The 19,155-nt window shown below is 42.1% G+C and overlaps 1 protein-coding gene and 1 long non-coding RNA gene across 5 annotated transcripts in view; one reads left to right on the top strand and one right to left on the bottom strand.

The window, feature by feature from the left end:
* Dclk1 (doublecortin like kinase 1) overlaps nucleotides 1-19,155 on the bottom strand; it is a 380,545-nt gene that overhangs the window by 173,430 nt on the left and 187,960 nt on the right. For all 4 annotated transcript variants that reach the window (XM_045154295.1, XM_045154297.1, XM_045154296.1 and 1 more), the window contains exon 4: nucleotides 3,105-3,204. In XM_045154295.1, the coding sequence (XP_045010230.1) occupies nucleotides 3,105-3,204 (100 nt within the window). The remainder of the gene's footprint in view (nucleotides 1-3,104; nucleotides 3,205-19,155) is intronic.
* Nucleotides 6,762-12,202, top strand: LOC123462117. Its single transcript, XR_006638116.1, has 5 exons — nucleotides 6,762-7,432; nucleotides 9,191-9,244; nucleotides 10,926-11,077; nucleotides 11,288-11,404; nucleotides 11,610-12,202. It is a non-coding gene; the product is annotated as an uncharacterized LOC123462117 (long non-coding RNA).

The raw sequence follows: 19,155 nt of genomic DNA on the forward strand, positions 1-19,155 counted from the left end.
ACGAGATTGTTCCACCATCATAGACTAGATAGCAGGCTACTCAAGGGAAGGGTCTGCAGGCCCTCACCTGCCTGTGTATACAGTTCCTTCATCACCATTTTTGCAGGTGCTAAGATGCCAACTGGCAGATCACTCTGGTGCTAACATGATCGTGTACTGAGCTAAAACAGGAAGGCGGTCCATTCTGTAGGTGAAAACCTAGGGGAGAAGAGGACCCCTTGCCATTTTAAAGACTGATCTGGCTCCCATGTGCCCTGTGAAATCCTCATCTGTAATGGCAAAACGCCTCACTGGAAGGACCTTAAGTGACACCCGCAGGAGCTTTCCTCACAGTAATTAGGAGGATGGATTATTGCTAATCCCAGACACACTGGGGGTTGGGTTCATTTTGAAAGATAAAATGTGAGTGCTCCGCCCTGAAGCCAAAGGCTACTTTTTGGCACCATTAAATCAAGCACAGCTCTGCACCGGGCAAGAACATTAATTCTAAAAACTCTATACCCCACCCACTGATATGCCTTTAAGAAAGCTACTCTGGAACCATACAAATGCAGCATCAATGTGCAAATACCATATTGCAAGTACAGATAAGCTAGGCTAAATCATGCTCAGAGCGTTTATAAAAAGACTCAGATTTTAATACATTAGCAGCAGAACATGCTGTACGAAGCAACTAGAAAATTGCAGTTGTCAACGTGTGAATTTAGTCTCAGGGTAAGTTCAACCAAGGAAGTACAGACTCAATTTAGACCCCCCTCTCCCCCAGCCAACTCTGTCCCCTCTCTCACCCACATGTTTCTTCTAGAATGGGGGAGGACATGTGACTCAGTAAATGCATTATTTCACACCAAGAAATGGGTAGGGTGTATTCATCAGAAAGAGGATGTGCAGTGCACACCAAAATGGTTTGACATGATCTTTCAAAGGGCTAATGGGCAGAAATGAGCAAGGAGCTCGTGTGTGTGTGTGTGTGTGTGTGTGTGTGTGTGTGTGTGTGTGTATGTGTGTGTGTGTGTTAATGTGCCTGTGTATACACATGCACACAGAGGTGCACTTGTCCTTTACAATACTAAGGATCAAGCCCAGGGCTTCACATAAGCTAGGTAAGGGCTCTACCACCGAGCTATGTCTTTTGCTCACAAGGGGAACAGGCAAGATCTTTTCTGGCATTTGTCTGTTGGGCTTCTCAAGCCGATCTGCTTGCGGGGGTGAGTGAAGGGAGGCAGACTGCAGCTCCTGGGCCAGCCGTGGAAAACCCAGCTGCGTGGGCTTCCCAAGCTGGGCCAGGTCTTTCTGATGGCTTCATAGAGACCCAAGGGCTTGGAAAACCAGCATCTAACTCTGCTGACTTGAAAGTAAGCTGTATTCCTGTTCAAATTTGACAGGCTGTTTTCTATATCAAAGCAACAAATGGACTTTCATTTCAGAACACATCTGGTCTCTGTGACCATTCTATCAGAAGCAGCTATTTCCTTTCAATTGAAAGTCAAGGCAGTTTTTATTCTTCTGAAAACTGTGCTGTCAGCTCTGCTCCCTGACTGGAAACATTTACTACACAATAGCGAAGCTGCTCTGCCTTTGTTCAGGGGTGGGATAGGAAGACCCTCCCTGGGGACATCTTGTGAGTGATACATTCACGTGAATCTCAGCCCCCCAAAGGACATGGTTATCAGTTATGAAGGTGGAATGTATTTAGAGAAAACTTATTTAGGGGAAAATAGATGCCAAATTATTCTTCCAGTTAGGATCCCAGAACTAAAAAGTAAATCTTGCCATGGGGTTACAACTTTGTCATCTGTATGTACTTTCATGGTGCAGTTGAAGTTCTCATGATAAAGGGGAAGTTCTCCTACCTATAGAATTCATGTGAATCAATGAAGGGTTAAGTACATGTAATTGATAGATCATATACACATATATGCATATATATGTATATATACTTGTATATATATATTATATATATAATATCTATCTATATCTATATATAGATATATAGATATAGATAGATATTATATCCACTGGTGCGGATATACTTTGAGAAGTGTGTGGTTAGTTTATGTAATTGTCGTGTGTAGTGCAGACATCATAGGCTGTAAGTGCTGGAAGAATATCGGCTTTCATGTTCCTAAGAAATGCATTGCCATGAACTTCCATCCTCTGTAGGACCTGCCATTGACTGAAATGTGAGGCCGCCCACGCATGCACATGCACTTAATCCAGACAGTACGTGTGAATAAGCAACTGCAGTGCTGGGCGGGACCACTACGCTGCATCAGCGCTCAGGCACTGCCCATCCACCTTGGCAAAGGCTCACTGATTCATATTTCCCATAGAATGTAGCAAAAAATATCATTTCATAAAGCATTTCCAACTAGACAGGATTTGAATGATATGTATGTAATATTTTCCTAACTCATTTAGAAGAAATATTATTAAAGTAAACTCTCTTTGGCATAATAATGTTGCCAGGGATACTATAAGGTTCCGAGATGACTCATGGTACCAAAAACTACCACTCTCCATATCACAATTTTTCACTCTCACTTCCCCATTTGTCAGTTGGCCCCTCTATCAATCATAGAGGGCCATTTTTAGCTTACGATCAGAAGGAAGTCCCCTTCTTCTTTTCTGATACTTCATAGATATTAATGACACATACATTCCAATGTGTTTAAAGGAAATAGGATACCAAATCATTTTCTCAGGAATTAAAAGAGGCCACCACATGAAAGTTGAACAGACTTGATAATATTTGATTCCAAATCCCTTCAGTATAAATGTTGATGGAAAAAATCTATAATTAAAAATGCAGAAATCCATACCATAATTTTCTATAAAGCACTGATTTATTATTAAGTGGTAATAAATAAACCATTAGTAATTTATTCTTCCATATAACTTAACCTCTCCAATTATCATTTCATCTGTTTTCTATATTAAAAAAAAAATCAAAGAAATTTAAGATATAGGAGGGACATGCCGGTGGAGGATCTGAAACTGATTTGGTGGCTTTGGAGTTGACATAATCTTGGCCGGGCGCAGCTCATTTTGGAAAGCTGCCTCAAATTTCCCCTGGTTTTGAACTTTTTTTTTTTTTTCCTTACCACTTTCATCTAGCAAGAAATCATCCTGGTAACGGAACTTCTCCGGTCCACATGCAATAAAAATGTCATCGTCACCAAAAAAGTCCTGAAGGCACATCACCTACAAGAGAAAAGCGTGGTACTCAGTGAGGGGTCGGCAGAACAGCAATTACAACACTGCTTCCCCCCAAGTAGACATCTGCATAAAGCTACTTCCCCTCTAATGGAATCAACAGGGCAGCTTCTCCAGAGGAATTTCAAAGGAAGGGCTCAAGCATCTGTTATTAGTAAGAAACATGTTAAGTTCCCGTTCTGCAGGCTGGCGGGTAAGGCAACTAGACCCAGTAACTGTCACATTTACTACTTGATACATCAATAGGCTATGAGGTAAGAGCTCTTTGTTTCTATGTAGAGTGGATGGAGCGGCATGTGAGAAGGAAGCCCCTCATTCTTCTGGATGTAAGTTCTGATAGCAATAGCCTCCCGTGCCTCTCCTCTGCATATGAGTTCTGACAGCAGTACCCCGCCCCTGTCTCTAGATGTAAGTTCTGATAGCAATGCCTTCCATGCCTCTGCATGTAAGTTTTGACAGCAGTGCCCCCCCCCCAATATCACTAGATGCAAATTATGATAGCAATGCCCTCCCCCCATGCCTCTGGATGGAAAGCTCTGATGACAAAAAAAGAAATGCGTTTTTGGTAAGTGACACCATTTATATGCTCATGACAATGATTGAAAAACAAATACTTGTATCATGTTATAAACACAATGATCTCCTTTATATCCACTCCATGTTCTACCTCTACTTGAAAGAAAAGCTAAACTCTTTATAAGGAAGAATTTGAAAATGAGGTTTTCTGAGGTTTCTATATGCAGAATACAGTAACTGTATGCCTCTCCCTCAAGAAGCAAACCTACCAGGTCCTCCAACTTCTTTTTTTCAGTGCTGGAGACCAAGATATTTTACACATGGTGGTGTGCACTCTCACGCTCTACCACTGAGCAATCAGTCACTCATTGTTTTTGTCTTGCTCCCTTTCTTCCTTCCTTCCTTCCTTCCTTCCTTCCTGCCTTCCTTCCTTCCTTCCTTCCTTCCTTCCTTCCTTTCTTCAAAACATGATCTTACTAAGTAACTCAGGCTGGACTTGAACTTGTCATTCTTCTGTTTCAGCCTCGGGAGTGCTGAGATTAGAGGTCTATGCCATGGAGGGCTATTTCTCTCTTCTTACAGGACAAGAAAAATTTAAATTTGGTATGGTTGTACCTGCCTTGGGAGGCTGAGGAAAGGGAGGGTGCCCTTCTTGACTTGGAGGCTAACCTGGACTGTATCATGACATTGTCTCCAAAAAGAAAAAAAACTATATAATTAAAAAAAAATTTTAGCTCATTTTTATTTATTTATTTGAGAGTAACAGAGAGAGAAAGAGGCAGAGAGAGAGAGAGAGAGAGAGAAAGAGCGAGAGAGAGAGAGAGAGAGAGAGAGAGAGAGAGAGAGAGAGAGAATGGGCACGCCAGGGCTTCTAGCCACTGCAAATGAACTCCAGATGCGTGCACCCCCTTGTGCATGTGGCTAACATGGGTCCTGGAGAATTGAGCCTCGAAATGGGGTCCTTAGGCTTCAAGTGCTTAACCGCTAAGCTATCTCTCCAGCCCCCAAAATAATAATTTTAATGCAAACTTTTTTCTTTTTTTAATAATTAGTTTTGTATTCGGCAAATACAGTCAGTTTGGTACCATTATTAGGCTCATCCGTGACTTACCCCCTCCCCTTGGCCCCTCCTTGTTGAGGTATATGGGTCATGCATTGGCAAACTTTTTTCAACCTATTCTACTAAAAACTTTAGGAAAGGTAAATATCATTTTGCAGTGAAATATGGTTCAAATGAGCCATTTTCCAGCATATTGCTGTCTGTCTTTGACGAGGCTTGAACTGCTTTGTTCATAATACGTATGATGCCAGGGCTAGGAACATTGCTGATTTTTATCTATTTTCAATTTCTTCTCATCATTCAGGTAAATAATTAGTTAGTCAACTAGAGGTGCCCACTGAGAGCTATAGAAAGTAGACTTTTGAATCGGAGTTCCCCCTGGGTACCTGAGTACCAGGGGCACACTTGTCAGGAGTGCTCTATTCCCCTGTCCTGTGTTTGCTATATCTCCTCAAGGGATTTTGTCATTCCTTGAGACTTAGAGAATAGTCCGTTGGGATATCACAGCGTTATCGACAGTCCCAGGTATAATGGCATGTGGGCTTCCAAGGGTCTTTCCAAATAATGACTTGGCTGAAATTTTTAAAAGGCAATTTCTTCAACAGTTGGATAATCAACATTAAGCATGATAAGCATGATAGGATGGTTGTCTGAGCTTATTCTGCCTATGAAAGCTTGAAGACGCAGGTAAGAGGAGGAGCAGGGGCCACGGGGCTTCAACACCAGCATGCTATCAGAATGTCTGGAATTCCACGTGATTTCAAAAGAAGCCTTTGACTTCAGCACCTACCCTCCAGGTCACACCTCCTCCGTAGTCTAGTCCTGAGCTTGCTCATCCTTACCTGCACGCTGCCCCAACTTTCCCTACTGGTGTCATCACCTGACCCGCTACAGACCGTTGTCTTTTCCATGCATGTATCTACACTGAATGCCTGCCTAGAGGGGAAGTTGGACCTGGCATTGGCATATAAAACTGAGTAAGACATGAGCTGTGTGTTGGCCAAAACTGTGAACACCAAACAAAAGAGCAGTGTTTCCTAAAGGGCAGAGGGTGAATGGATTCTGTGCAAAAGCAGATCATATGACCAAACATATCACTGTTTACTCATTGTAATCAGGTCCTTGCTTTCTCAACTATAGAAGCCCTTGACATGCTAAGGTATACCAGAAGAGAGAGGATGTCTCTGTATTACCCAAACTCATTTGATTCCAGAGCCAGTTCTTACATGGATATATACAGATATATTCAGCTAGTGTTCATACAGGTTTTCCCTTGACAGGCACAGTGAAAAGAACTCAGAATCCAGGTGTGATGGCACACGCATATCATTCTAGCACTTGGGAGGCTAAGGCAAGTGAGTCTGAGTCCAGTCTAGGCTACTCAAAGTGTTTCAAGAAACATACACACACACACACACACACACACACACACACACACACACAACTCCTCAAATTCAGGGAACATATAAAACAAAGAACAGCTACCCGCTGTCTCTCTAAGTAGCCATGTTTCTCTAGCAAGATTAATGTATTTAATCACACTTTTTTGACAGGCCTCCTCTGTGCCAAGCTAGGCTAAATCATGATGGAAAAAAACATCTCTCATAGATTGGGTTGGTGAGATAGCTCAGTCGGTAAAGCGCTTGTATTGTATGCATGAAAACCTAAGTTCAGTCCTTAGAAGCCACATTTAAAAAAAGAAAAATAAACCAAGATGGGTGTGCCGGCGCACGATCATTACCCTAGCACTGGACATGGGGAGAGAGGCTCACCGTTCTGCCAGTCTAGTCTAAATAGGTGGGCATCAGGCCAGTGAGAGACTATGGTATTCCCAAAAAAGAAAGACATGAAAAAGAAATGGAAAAAAAAGAAAGAAAAGAAAAAGCTAGTCAGCATACCTGTGGAAACTAAAGGCACTAGAGATTATCTTCTGACCTCTACACATAAGTACACACACAAACACACACACACACACACACCACAAAAAAATCTCTGCTACATCAAAAATCTTGCTTTCTAAAGGAAATAGTCCTTTCTGCATGTTTCCACCACTTCCATTGTAGAATATCTGGTGACTAACCAAACCATACTCATCTATGTGTGTATTCAGTTTGCTAAGTGGACAACCAACCACCGTGAGGACTGTAGCATGTTATAAGCATGTTGCCAACCACCCCCTCCCATCGTTCTGTGGATGACCACCCTCTAAGCCTGAGGCTCAAGGAGCACAGCAGACCATGGTCTATCTTAGACAGGTTAGGCACAATTCTATTGGCAAGTAAGAAATAGAACCATGACTAACTTTTGATAATCTTTCCAACACCAGGATTCCAGGCCTATTAAAGGAACACAGTGATGGCTTAGGAAGAGTATCTGTCATCACCCAGTGCAAAAGACACAGAAGAAAGTCGTTCCTGTGTTGAGTAGCGCTCCCGCTTACAGCTCAAGCTTCAGTGACCAAAACCAAAGAGTGTGTTGAGCTACCAGGCACTTTGGTGATTTCTGCTGTATATCATTTTACCTTTTTCCTGCTTGCAACTTCCTGCTGGGATTACAAGGTCAGCAGGGAAACCTGCTCCTTGTGAGAAGCTACGGAAAAAGAGTTTGGGACAAAGATTTTGATCCGAAGTTACAATCAAGGTAGTTTTGGGGACATTGGTGCATTTTAATAGTCCCTGGTCTTTCACTCTGTCCTTGGTTCAGAGGTCACAGTAGTGCAGTCTACCTAAGAGAAAAGGGTATCTAACAGGGGGAGATTCATCCCCCCTTCCTCTAGGTAAATTCATCTGAGAGTTGTCCTAGAAATATTTCTAAGCATTCTAATATCAAGGGAACATGAAAAGTAGAGGCATGAAAAACATGTTTTGCAAAATAACCATATATATATATATATATATATATATATATATATATAATGCATATATGGATACATAGATAGATAGATAGATAGATAGATAGATAGATAGATAGATGGTGTTAACCCTTTTAAAAATTTATGTACTCAGATATCAAGTGGATAGCAGCTTTAAAACCTCAGTGGCCACCAGCCATTGGAAGTATTCATCAAGGTATGGCAAGTAGAAATAACAAATCTGAGAAAGGAGACATGTCTGGCATGTGAAGAGCAGCTTCTCAGGTTTCTGGATCATGATCATCCTCTTGTTGTTTCCCCCTCCCAACCCCACGAAGAGCTGGAGTCCCCTGCTGGAAGAAGAGTTTCTGCCCTTCTCCTGTCTTGCTGTGGCTATGGGAAATGCCCCTGCAACATCTCTGAAGCCCAAGCCATCCCTAGCCTCCCTTCCCATAGCTGCCATCACCACGTCTGCCCTGAGCTCATCCTTCCCCCAGGGACCTTGGCATCCCTCTTGTATGGAAGTGTTCATTCCTACACCCTTCCACCATAGTCCATCCTGTTCCTTAGAAATCTTCAAGTGACCACTCCACAGCTCAAAGGATCAATGGCTTACTATAATCAAGTTAAAGTACATCTCTGTGAGGGAGGAATTCCAGATACTTCCAAATTTGCTTCTGGCCCACTTGTCAGGGCTCCTCATTGCTTTAGTTAGGATGGATGGATGGATGGATGAATGGATATGTGGGCACACCATGCTCTAAAATGAGTGATACTGAAATTTATCTTCTTATTCTCTAACAAAGGGTGTATTCTATTCTACATTGTGCTTTTAAAAAGTTGATTTTTATTTATTTATTTGAGAGAGACAGAGAGAGAGAGAGAGAGAGAGAGAGAGAGAGAGAGAGAGAGAGAGAGGGAGGGAGAGAATGAGTACACCAGGGCTTCCAGCCACTGCAAATGAACTCCAGATGGATGTGTCACCTTGTGCATCTGGCATACATGAGTACTGGGCAATCAAGCCTTGAACTGGGATCCTTAGGCATCACCGGCAAGCGCTTTAACCACGGAGCCATCTCTCCAGCCCCTACATTTGTGCTTTTTATATTTAAAAAAAATCTCCTAAGGCTGGAGAGATGGCTCCATGGTAAAAGGAAAAAAACTTGCTTACAAAGCCTGCCAACCCAGGTTTGATTTCCAAGTACCCAAGTAAAATCAAATGCACAAAGTTCGTTTGCAGCCTCAGGAGGCCCTGGAGCTCCCATTCTCTCTCTGTGTCACTCTCCTTTCTGTCTGTCAAATGAATATTTTTAAATGTCCTATTTTGAATCAACTCCTACCTATTCTTTAGCTATTTAGGTCCGTAGTTTGGATCAAGGCTCAGTTACAGATCCAAGCCTATTTCTCTATTCACTTTAATTAAAAGTGACTTACCCCTTTTCTGAAGCTGTGGCCATCATTCAATAGATGTTAACTCAGCACTTACTATTGGTCAGCCATTGCACTAGGGAACATGACTGATCTCACCTTTCCCACTTCTTTTCCAGTTTATACGTCTACAGACAAATTCACAACCGTTCCTGACATTCGGTTATAAATCAGTAAGTTGCAAAGAATGACTTCCGTGAGATTTCAGTGGTTTTGCTGAAGGCCTGCAGTGAGATGATCAGAATGTCAACTCTTGTTCCATAATCAGTCAGCTGTCCTCAGCTGTCTGAAATGAATCTTGTTTGTAAAGTAGGAAGGGCAGAGAAGGGTCTCTTGGTTGCTGCCAGTCTTGGCCCTACTGACCTGCCAGCTCTGGAATTTTCCCCTCAAGGATAGCACTACTGACTGCCCGGCTCTTCCAGCTCAGATGGGAGCCCCTTTGCGCCTCAGTTTACCATATCAATCCTTTCTTTTTTAGAGAGAGAGGCATAGAGAATTGACATGCCAGGGCCTCAGCAACTACAGTCGAACTCCAGACTCTTGAGCCAACTTGTGGGCACATGCAACCTTTTGCTTGCCTCACTTTTGCGCCTCTGGTTTATGAGGGATCTGGAGAGTTGAACACAGGTCCTTAGACTTCACAGACAAGTGCCTTAACCGCTAACCTATCTCTCCAGCCCCCATATCAATCCTTTTAAGGGTTAGCTGATTTTATTCCATGAACAGGAAGATTAGAAGCTCAGTGAATTTTACCTATTGTTACAAGGCAAAATCTTATCTTCAAAGTAAATATAAATTGAATATATCTGGGCGTGGTGGTGCACGCCTTTAATCCCAGCACTTAGGAGGCAGAGGTAGGAGGATCACCATGAGTTCAAGGCCACCCTGAGACTACATAGTGAATTCCAGGTCAACCTGGGCTAGAGTGAGACTCTACCTTGAAAATCAAATTGAATATATACCTACTATGAGTTAACGTTTTCTCTAGAAGCAAATATGGTATGGCTGGACACCATAACAGAGCAAGCTTCTTTTCTAAGTAGATTTGGACAAAAGGTAGCAAGTGTGTTATTGCTTTGGGAGTAAGGATTCTATCACTATTATTTTGATGAAAAAGCCTCCTTTATGTCAAGGATTTGGTACAAAGCTGATGGAAGCTAGTGACACAAAGCTGGGCTATGGTACATGCCTCTGACTTCCAGGAGGGTTCACTGGATAAGGCTGTGTAAAGCCATAGTCAAGTGAGCTCATCTGGTAGCACAGCTTTAACTCCAGGAATCATTGTCTAAACTCAGAAGCTCTTGGGATCTGTCACCAAGGCCCAGATTTGTGGGAACCAGACAGTTGTATTAGTTTGTGGAAGTCCTCCCTTGTTGAAGTGCCTCTTACATTAGAAAAGAAACTGTGTGTATTATATGTGGTCAGAAAGTATTCATTTGTGGTAGTCAGTACTCAATTCCTACCAATTAATTTTAAGTTCTTACCTATTGTTTTAGTTATTATACGAAACCCTAAAGAAAAATACCTATTTATTGAATCAGAATTTATCCCTGACAGTGCTTAGGACAGTGTGAAAGCTGTAACACTTCAAAAATATCTAGGTGATTAGAAATGTCAGCCATGCTGCAAAAAGCTTGTGAGGATACCTGGGTTCTGAGTCCAGATTTGCCATGATTGTCAGAACTTAGAAGATTTTCATTAAATTCTCTTGCTTATAAGTTTCTGTGTTGGATCTACTATGTTATTCCACAGTAACTAAATGGTGAAGACAAAAAAAAAAAGAGTGAAAACCATTTGGTCTGATGTCACAGTAACAGTTCTGTATGTTACCATATTTTCCCTCTGTGTTTACAGTGTTGGGGATGGAAGTTAGAGCCTCCCGCATGAGAGGCATATGCTCTACTGATGAACTATATCGCCAGCCGCGTTACTGCATCCGATCCTTCATATGAATTGCTGCATGTATTCTTCTCCACAATGAAGACAGACTCCTTATGTCTTCGAAGGTACTGTGTACCCTCATCTCCTCTCTAGCTTCCTGGGTCGGAGGCAAGCACCCTTGCCTCTCCTTATCCTTAGTCCTATCGTGATACGCAGCCTGTTGCAGGCCCTAAGCAACAGGGTTCACCAGTTCATGGACAGAGACCTCCAAATTTGTGAGACAATTAAAAAAAAAAAAAAACTTGTCTCTTTAAAAGCTGTTTTTTTCCCCCCAGACACTTGCAATAATGATAATAAGATTGAAGCCGACACGATTCTGGCAGCATCTCCATTTTGCAGATAAAGAAGATGTAGCCAGGTTAAATACAAGACTCGTAGGAATTTGAATACAGGTAGGCTACAGTTCAAAGGCCAGACTCTTAACCATCAAGCTGCATGGAAACAAGTTCACCCAAACGCCCCCAGACATGTGGCCTGGCATTTGTGTATTAGAAATTTAAGTTAAGGAGTCATTCCAATGAATAGTAATCACATATACTGTGCATTAATGCTATGTAACAAGCGTGTCTACTAAAACGCCTTTCTTTTTTCCTTAAGGGATGATTGAATGATTTCTTCGGCTCAAGAAAAATATTCACTTATCTGACGGTGGAATCTGAATTCGCGTTTTCTCCATTAGTTCCTCATTATGGCCCACTCCTCCCAGGAGGCTGAGCTGTGTACAGAGGACGCAGAACACAGCGACAAATATGGGCTTCCTCTCCTGTGCACATCCGGCCTGAAGTGTCCTGAATCTCTGCACGGGCAGAGATTCAAACAAAGGCAATGAAAACGTGGGCTGTTCACCCAGTTCCAAAGCTGGACCAGAGAATCCTTTCCCTTTCAATGCTGCAATGACGTCTCCATGGTGACGCTGACTTTGGAAGCTGGGCCAGTTTCTCAGCAGGGCCCCCAGCAAATATATTTTCGTTACAGGAGCGCCCTCTACAGACCAGATGTGGAGTTAGCGCTGCAGCCTAGACAGCATTGGAAGCATGCGTTGTAGGCTAAAACTTTTTTTTTTTTTGTTACCCATAGTTATAGTTATAAAGATAAAACCCCAAGAAATTCAGTTTGTTTATTGAAATATTGACTGTGGCTTATTCTTTGTTTGAATTTTGTTTTCAAGGTATTTATGTAAAATTTGTCATTCTTCCTGATACACTTAAAGAGATATTCTTTTACCAAAAAGGAATTCTTAAGCCTTTTTGGAAAAGAAAAATGCAGTCATCTTAGAACATACCTAAGATACCAAGTTAACAGTCTTGTTTGTGATTCATAGTTCCATAATGTGACCATATAGTCAGCTTTCAGTTAACATGTGGCAATCTCATTATGATTTAATGTAATCTCATTACAAGACAAGCATTGTGAACTTTCCCTTTTATAATTATGTAATTCCATGCTCATAGCTCCAAAATACATCTAACATTATTTTTATATCCACATAGTAAAAATTAGAATGTGTTTATTGTTTTGATGAAAATACATTCTAGAGCAGGGCGTGGTGGCATACGCCTTTAATCCCAGCACTAGGGAGGCAGAGGTAGGAGGATTGCCATGAGTCCAAAGCCACCCTGAGAATACACTGAATTCCAGGTCAGCCTGGGCTAGAGTGAGACCCTACCTCGAACCTCCCCCCAAAATACATTCTATATCATTTCATTTTTATTTTCACCATCTCATTTCTTTGATGCAAATGATAACTTATTTTATAATAGCTTTTCTAACTATAAATTTCTGATGTGAAAATCCTTTATAAAATTTGGTCCTGGGAGTGGGGAAGCTGGATCTTGGGGCTATAGAGGTGTCTTAGTAAAGTGCTGGCTGTATAAGCTTGAGGAACTGAATTGGGAACCCCAGTACCCACATATAAAGCCAGGTGGTATAGTGTGCCTCTCACTTCAGTGTTGGGGTGACAGATAAATGGATCCCTGGGACTTGCTGGCTAGCGAGTCTAACTTAATCGGTGAGCCCCAGGTTCAGCAAGAGATCCTGTGTCAAGAAATAAAGTGAAGGCCTGGATAGATAGGTGACTCAGTGGTTAAGGCACTTGCTTGCAAAGCCTAACAACCCAGGCTCAATTCTGCAATACCCACATAAAGCCAGATGCACAAAGCGGCACATGCATCTGGAGTTCATTTACAGTGGCTGGAGGCCCTGGCACGTCCACTCTCTCTCTCTCTTTCCCTGCTTGCAAATAAATAAATAAAATATATATTTTTAAAAAATTAAGGTGTAGAGTGATTGAAGAAAACACCATGGTTCTTTGGCCTCCACATGCACGTGTGCAAATACATGCACACACACGCACACACACACACATGCAGTCACATACATATGAACATATTTACACAAACTCGCACACAGACAACACAAATACACATCTGTAAGAAAACAACAACCCTTTATTGGCCAAAGGAATGTACAAGCACAAAAGAGGAAGAGTTTAAAATGCTAATAGACGAAAGATTCTCACAGTTCAATATTGCACATTGTACAACCTGATGTTTTCTTTGCATCAGTGGGAAATACCATTGAGATTCGAAATAGGGAGATAACATTGGCATAACTAGCTGAAGCCTAAGGAATCAAAAGAAACCTTCCTCCTGAAATGCCAGCAAAGTCACCTGCTAGCCAACCCAAGAACAAACAAGTACAGAATTGAAGAGACATTTGTTTGTTGTGTCCTCAGCTGCTCTTCTTCACAGAGGTGACAACTAGAACGGATCATGCCCCAGTGTGTCAGGAAGCCACATGGCCTTTATATAAGGGCCACTCTTACACAGTGTCAGACTTACCCAAGAGAAGCAGACTAGACTGCCTATTAGAAACGACTAGTTTTCCATTACTTATCCTGTTTTAAATACAAGTGGTTCATGACTTTACAGTGGCTTAGCTAACAATGGTATGAAAGCCCTATGTAGCCCGGAGAAGCCATCTTAGCACTCATGAACTATATGTTAGTAGAGACCATACATACAATCATTCTGTTTTTCACTTGAACAGCAAGTTACATGAAAACTAAAAACAGGTTTTGTGTTAAATGAATTTTGCCCTAACACAGGCTGATATAAATCTTCTGAACACACTGAAGGTGGACCAGGCAAAGCTGTGATGATGATAGGTTAGGTATATTAAATGCACTTGTCAACAAAGTATTTTCAACTTCCATAAGGTCAAGGGGAATCTGCACTAACATTTCTCTCTTTTATAATGTGTGTCTTAGTCCATTTGAGCCACTATAGCCAAATACCACAGAATTAGGTGACTTAAAACTTCAGAGAGTTATTTTGCTCAGTTCTGGAGTTTGAGGTTCAAGACCAAGGCACTAGCATCTTAGGGTCTGATGAGGGCTTTCCTTGCAGATGGTGTCTTTTCACTTGGTGGACAGTTCTGGGCTCCTCTCTGGGGCTTGTACAAGGGCCCTGATCGCAAACATAAGGTGGGCCAAGATTTCAACTTATGAATTTATCAAGTTATAGCATTGTGCAAACTGATAACAAGTACTGGGTAGGTACCCTGGCTATGCCACATAATAGATGAGTGGCCTTGACCAGCTACCTAACATCTTCAAGTCTCAGTGTCCACATATTAGAATTGGTCTCTTAAGAGTTTATTCATAGCCTTCTTGGAGGATTCCATGAGGCAAGGTCGGGGATGCACTCACAGAGAACGCACCTTTACTACCTACCAGCGCTGGTATAACCTGAAGGCATAGTGGGAAGGTGTGCTGGTGAGAATCAGATGTACTGCATAAACTCATGTGTCCTGAATGCTTGCTTCCCAGCTGATAGTAATTTGGGAGGTGGAGCCTTGCTGGAGGAGATAGATGTGTTGTTGGGAGTGGGCTTAGAGGTATCATAGCCAGCTCCCCACTGCCAGAATCAGTCTCACTCTCCTGCTCTTGTTTCCCACCTGCTGAGGCAAAGAGGTGATGTCCAGCCTCTGCCCATGCTATGTTTTCCTATGCCATCATGAAGCTTTCCCTAAAACCTGTAAGCAAAAAAATTAAAACAAAAACAAAAAACCTTTTCCTCCCATTATCCCTTTTTGGTCAGTTCTTTGTCTCAGCCACGAGAAGGTAACTTCAATAGAAGGTCTCTGTGTCAGATATTATCTGAGAGATTTGAATCAATTTGCGAGGAGAGTACTGGGCTGGAGAGATGGCTCAACATTTAAGGCTTTTGCTAGTGAAGCCTAAGGACCCAGGTTCAATTCCCCAGAACCCATGCAAGCCAGATGCACATAGTGGTGCATGTGTCTGGGGTAGCCATGCCAAAGAACTGGCTGATCTGAATAACCTGATTGAATTCATTATTCCCTGGGCTAGAAAAGAATCACATTTACATTCTTGACAATTTCCCAAATGATCCACGTAAGCAGGCAGCTGAAATAGTGGCGTGGCTTATAACTAGGTAGACACGTATTATTATGACAGCTGGAAAGGAAGGAGGCAAGAGTGACATGAACCACTGGACACAGAACCCTTAAGGGTAGAGGGGAAAGCCAGTATTAAGAGATGTGCTACTCAGAACCAGTGGCTGGCTGTCAATGTGTGGAGCCCAAAGCAGGGCATGTTGCGGACCTGCAGACTGCTCTAAGAAATGCTTCAGGCTCTCGTCCCCAGGGCCCAAGGTGACCATAATGAGAGCCACAGTTTCTTTTTTTTTTCAGGTTTTATTTATTTATTTATTTTCACAATTTTTATTAACATTTTCCATGATTATAAAAAATATCCCATGGTAATACCCTTCCCCCCACACACTTTTTCCTTTGAAATTCCATTCTCCATCATATCCTCTCCCCATCTCAATCATTGCACTTACATATATACAACACCAACCTATTACATTCCCTCCTCCCTTCCTTTCTCTTCCCTTTATGTCTCCTTTTTAACTTACTGGCCTCTGCTACTAAGTATTTTCCTTCTAATGCAGAAGCCCAATCATCTGTAGCTAGGATCCACATATGAGGGAGAACATGTGGTGCTTGGCTTTCTGGGCCTGGTTTACCTCACTTAATATAATCAGTTTCAAGATCTGGTGTGGCTTCACAAGGAATATAGATGAGTACAAGCAAAAAAAAAAAAAAAAAAAAAAAAAAAAAAAAAAAAAAACAACTATCAGTAGTGGTTGTAGTGAGTTCATAGATGTACCATCTAGAGCAGGCTGCATCAGGGTCCTGGCTTATTTATTTAATAGGGGCTGGGGAGATGGCTCAGAGGTTAAAGGTGCTTGCTTGCAAGCCTGAAAACACAGGTTTGCTCTTCTTCAGCACCCATGTGAGGCTGGACACAAAGTGGAGAGTGTATCTGTAATCCCAATGCCCCTTTGGCAATGAGAGGTGGAGCCAGGAGAATCCAAAAGCTCACAGCAGCAGCAGCAGCAGCAAGAAAGACCCTGTCCAGGGAGGGCAGAAGGAAGCATCCTGAGATTGTCCCTCGGGCCTCCATGTGTGCGCTGTGGCACATGCACACCCACACATATATGTCATACACATGCAAACATAAGCACACACAATAAGATAGAAAAAAGAGTATTTATGCATTTAATTCCCCTCAATTGAAAATTATTTGAATGACTATGTAAATTCATTCAAAATGCTTCTGTGGCCTGGATTCAGTCCATGCAACTTTTCATCTATAGGCATTTGCCTAAATCTTAAAAAAAAAAAAAAAAACTGCCCTATAAACAATTTTCAAGAGTTATTCTTTCATTACTGTTTTGTGTTTTTGGCAAGGAGGCATGAGAGGAGAAAGAAATGATACTTAAAGTTGCCTTGAATAGAAATCTATAAGAAGCTTGGAAGGCACCATTATGGAGAAAGGTTTGGGGCCAAACAAACTCATAGCAAAGGAGAGGAGCCAGTGATCAGCTTGCATAAGGTGCTAAGTGGGTCTTTGCATGTTAAAATGTTCAGGTGTTGAATGCAAAAAAAATCAAACTCAACCCACAAAAAATCTATGTGAGGCAACACCCCCAGGAAGCTTTTAAAATATACTTAAAATAACTAGTCTCTCCACTCTCAATGCACAATGCTGATCCTGTCTCAGATTCCAGAGTGCTGAGGTTATATGTGGGCACCACCACCCTGGCATGGCTCCCTCCTGCCCTGCCAGGGCTTTGGACATGTCAGGCAAGTACACTAATCCTTAGTTACAGTCCTGGCCACTTTACTTTCTATTTTGAGACAAGGGCTCACTAAGTTGTCCAGGTTGGCTTGAACTCATTCTGTAGCCCAGGGAGGCCCCAAGCCTGCAATCTTTTTGTCCTCCCCAAGCTCCTTAATAAATGAGATTACAGGCCCACCCACCAGACTCAACAACCAAACACTATGATAAAATCAGATCCTTAAAAACCTTTGTAAGAAAATCTTAAACCAAAGTATTAGTATATATTCGAAGGATAAAAACCTAAAAATAAACCACATTACCTTGTATGATCTTGTACACTGGCTTATTGTTAAGGCTGCATAAATGAATACTTCCCAAGCCACAGACACATGCTTCTGCCAAGAGAATTTATAAATGCTGCTTGACATTAAAGTATGGAGTCGGTTACTTTAAATATGTCTATATCTATTTCCAATCTACTGTTCCGCATATACAGCTTGACATTAAAAGAGACTTTTTTATGCCATTCAAATTAGTCAGCTCAGGTGATGTGCTTCAAATGACAACTATTCCATGGAGATGATATTTCCTACAAGACCTTTGGCAGCAGCTCCGCCGTTGCCACAGCCACCGCCCCCATTGCTCTCCGGACCATCGACGTTACCATAACCCTCCCACCGCTATGATTTCTACGACCTCTGTGATCAGTACTACCTCACCACTACCACCGTCTCAATTACCACCACCATCCTATGACACCATCAACTCAATTACCACCACCATCCTATAACACCATGAACTCAGTTACCACCACCATCCTATGACACCATCAACTCAATTACCACCACCATCCTATGACACCATCAACTCAATTACCACCACCATCCTTAGGACACCATCAACTCAATTACCACCACCATCCTATAACACCATCAACTCATTTACCACCACCATCCTATGACACCATCAACTCAATTACCACCACCATCCTATGACACCATCAACTCATTTACCACCACCATCCTATGACACCATCAACTCAATTACCACCACCATCCTATAACACCATCAACTCAATTACCACCACCATCCTATAACACCATCAACTCAATTACCACCACCATCCTATAACACCATCAACTCAATTACCACCACCATCCTATAACACCATCAACTCATTTACCACCACCATCCTTAGGACACCATCAACTCAATTACCACCACCATCCTATGACACCATCAACTCAATTACCACCACCATCCTATAACACCATGAACTCAATTACCACCACCATCCTATAACACCATCAACTCAATTACCACCACCATCCTATAACACCATCAACTCATTTACCACCACCATCCTATGACACCATCAACTCAATTACCACCACCATCCTATAACACCATCAACTCAATTACCACCACCATCCTATAACACCATCAACTCAATTACCACCACCATCCTATGACACCATCAACTCATTTACCACCACCATCCTATGACACCATCAACTCAATTACCACCACCATCCTATAACACCATCAACTCAATTACCACCACCATCCTATGACACCATCAACTCAATTACCACCACCATCCTATGACACCATCAACTCAATTACCACCACCATCCTTAGGACACCATCAACTCAATTACCACCACCATCCTATAACACCATCAACTCATTTACCACCACCATCCTATGACACCATCAACTCAATTACCACCACCATCCTATGACACCATCAACTCATTTACCACCACCATCCTATGACACCATCAACTCAATTACCACCACCATCCTATAACACCATCAACTCAATTACCACCACCATCCTATAACACCATCAACTCAATTACCACCACCATCCTATAACACCATCAACTCAATTACCACCACCATCCTATAACACCATCAACTCATTTACCACCACCATCCTTAGGACACCATCAACTCAATTACCACCACCATCCTATGACACCA

This window comes from Jaculus jaculus, chromosome 7, assembly GCF_020740685.1.
Source record: "Jaculus jaculus isolate mJacJac1 chromosome 7, mJacJac1.mat.Y.cur, whole genome shotgun sequence".
Classification (NCBI taxonomy): domain Eukaryota; kingdom Metazoa; phylum Chordata; class Mammalia; order Rodentia; family Dipodidae; genus Jaculus; species Jaculus jaculus.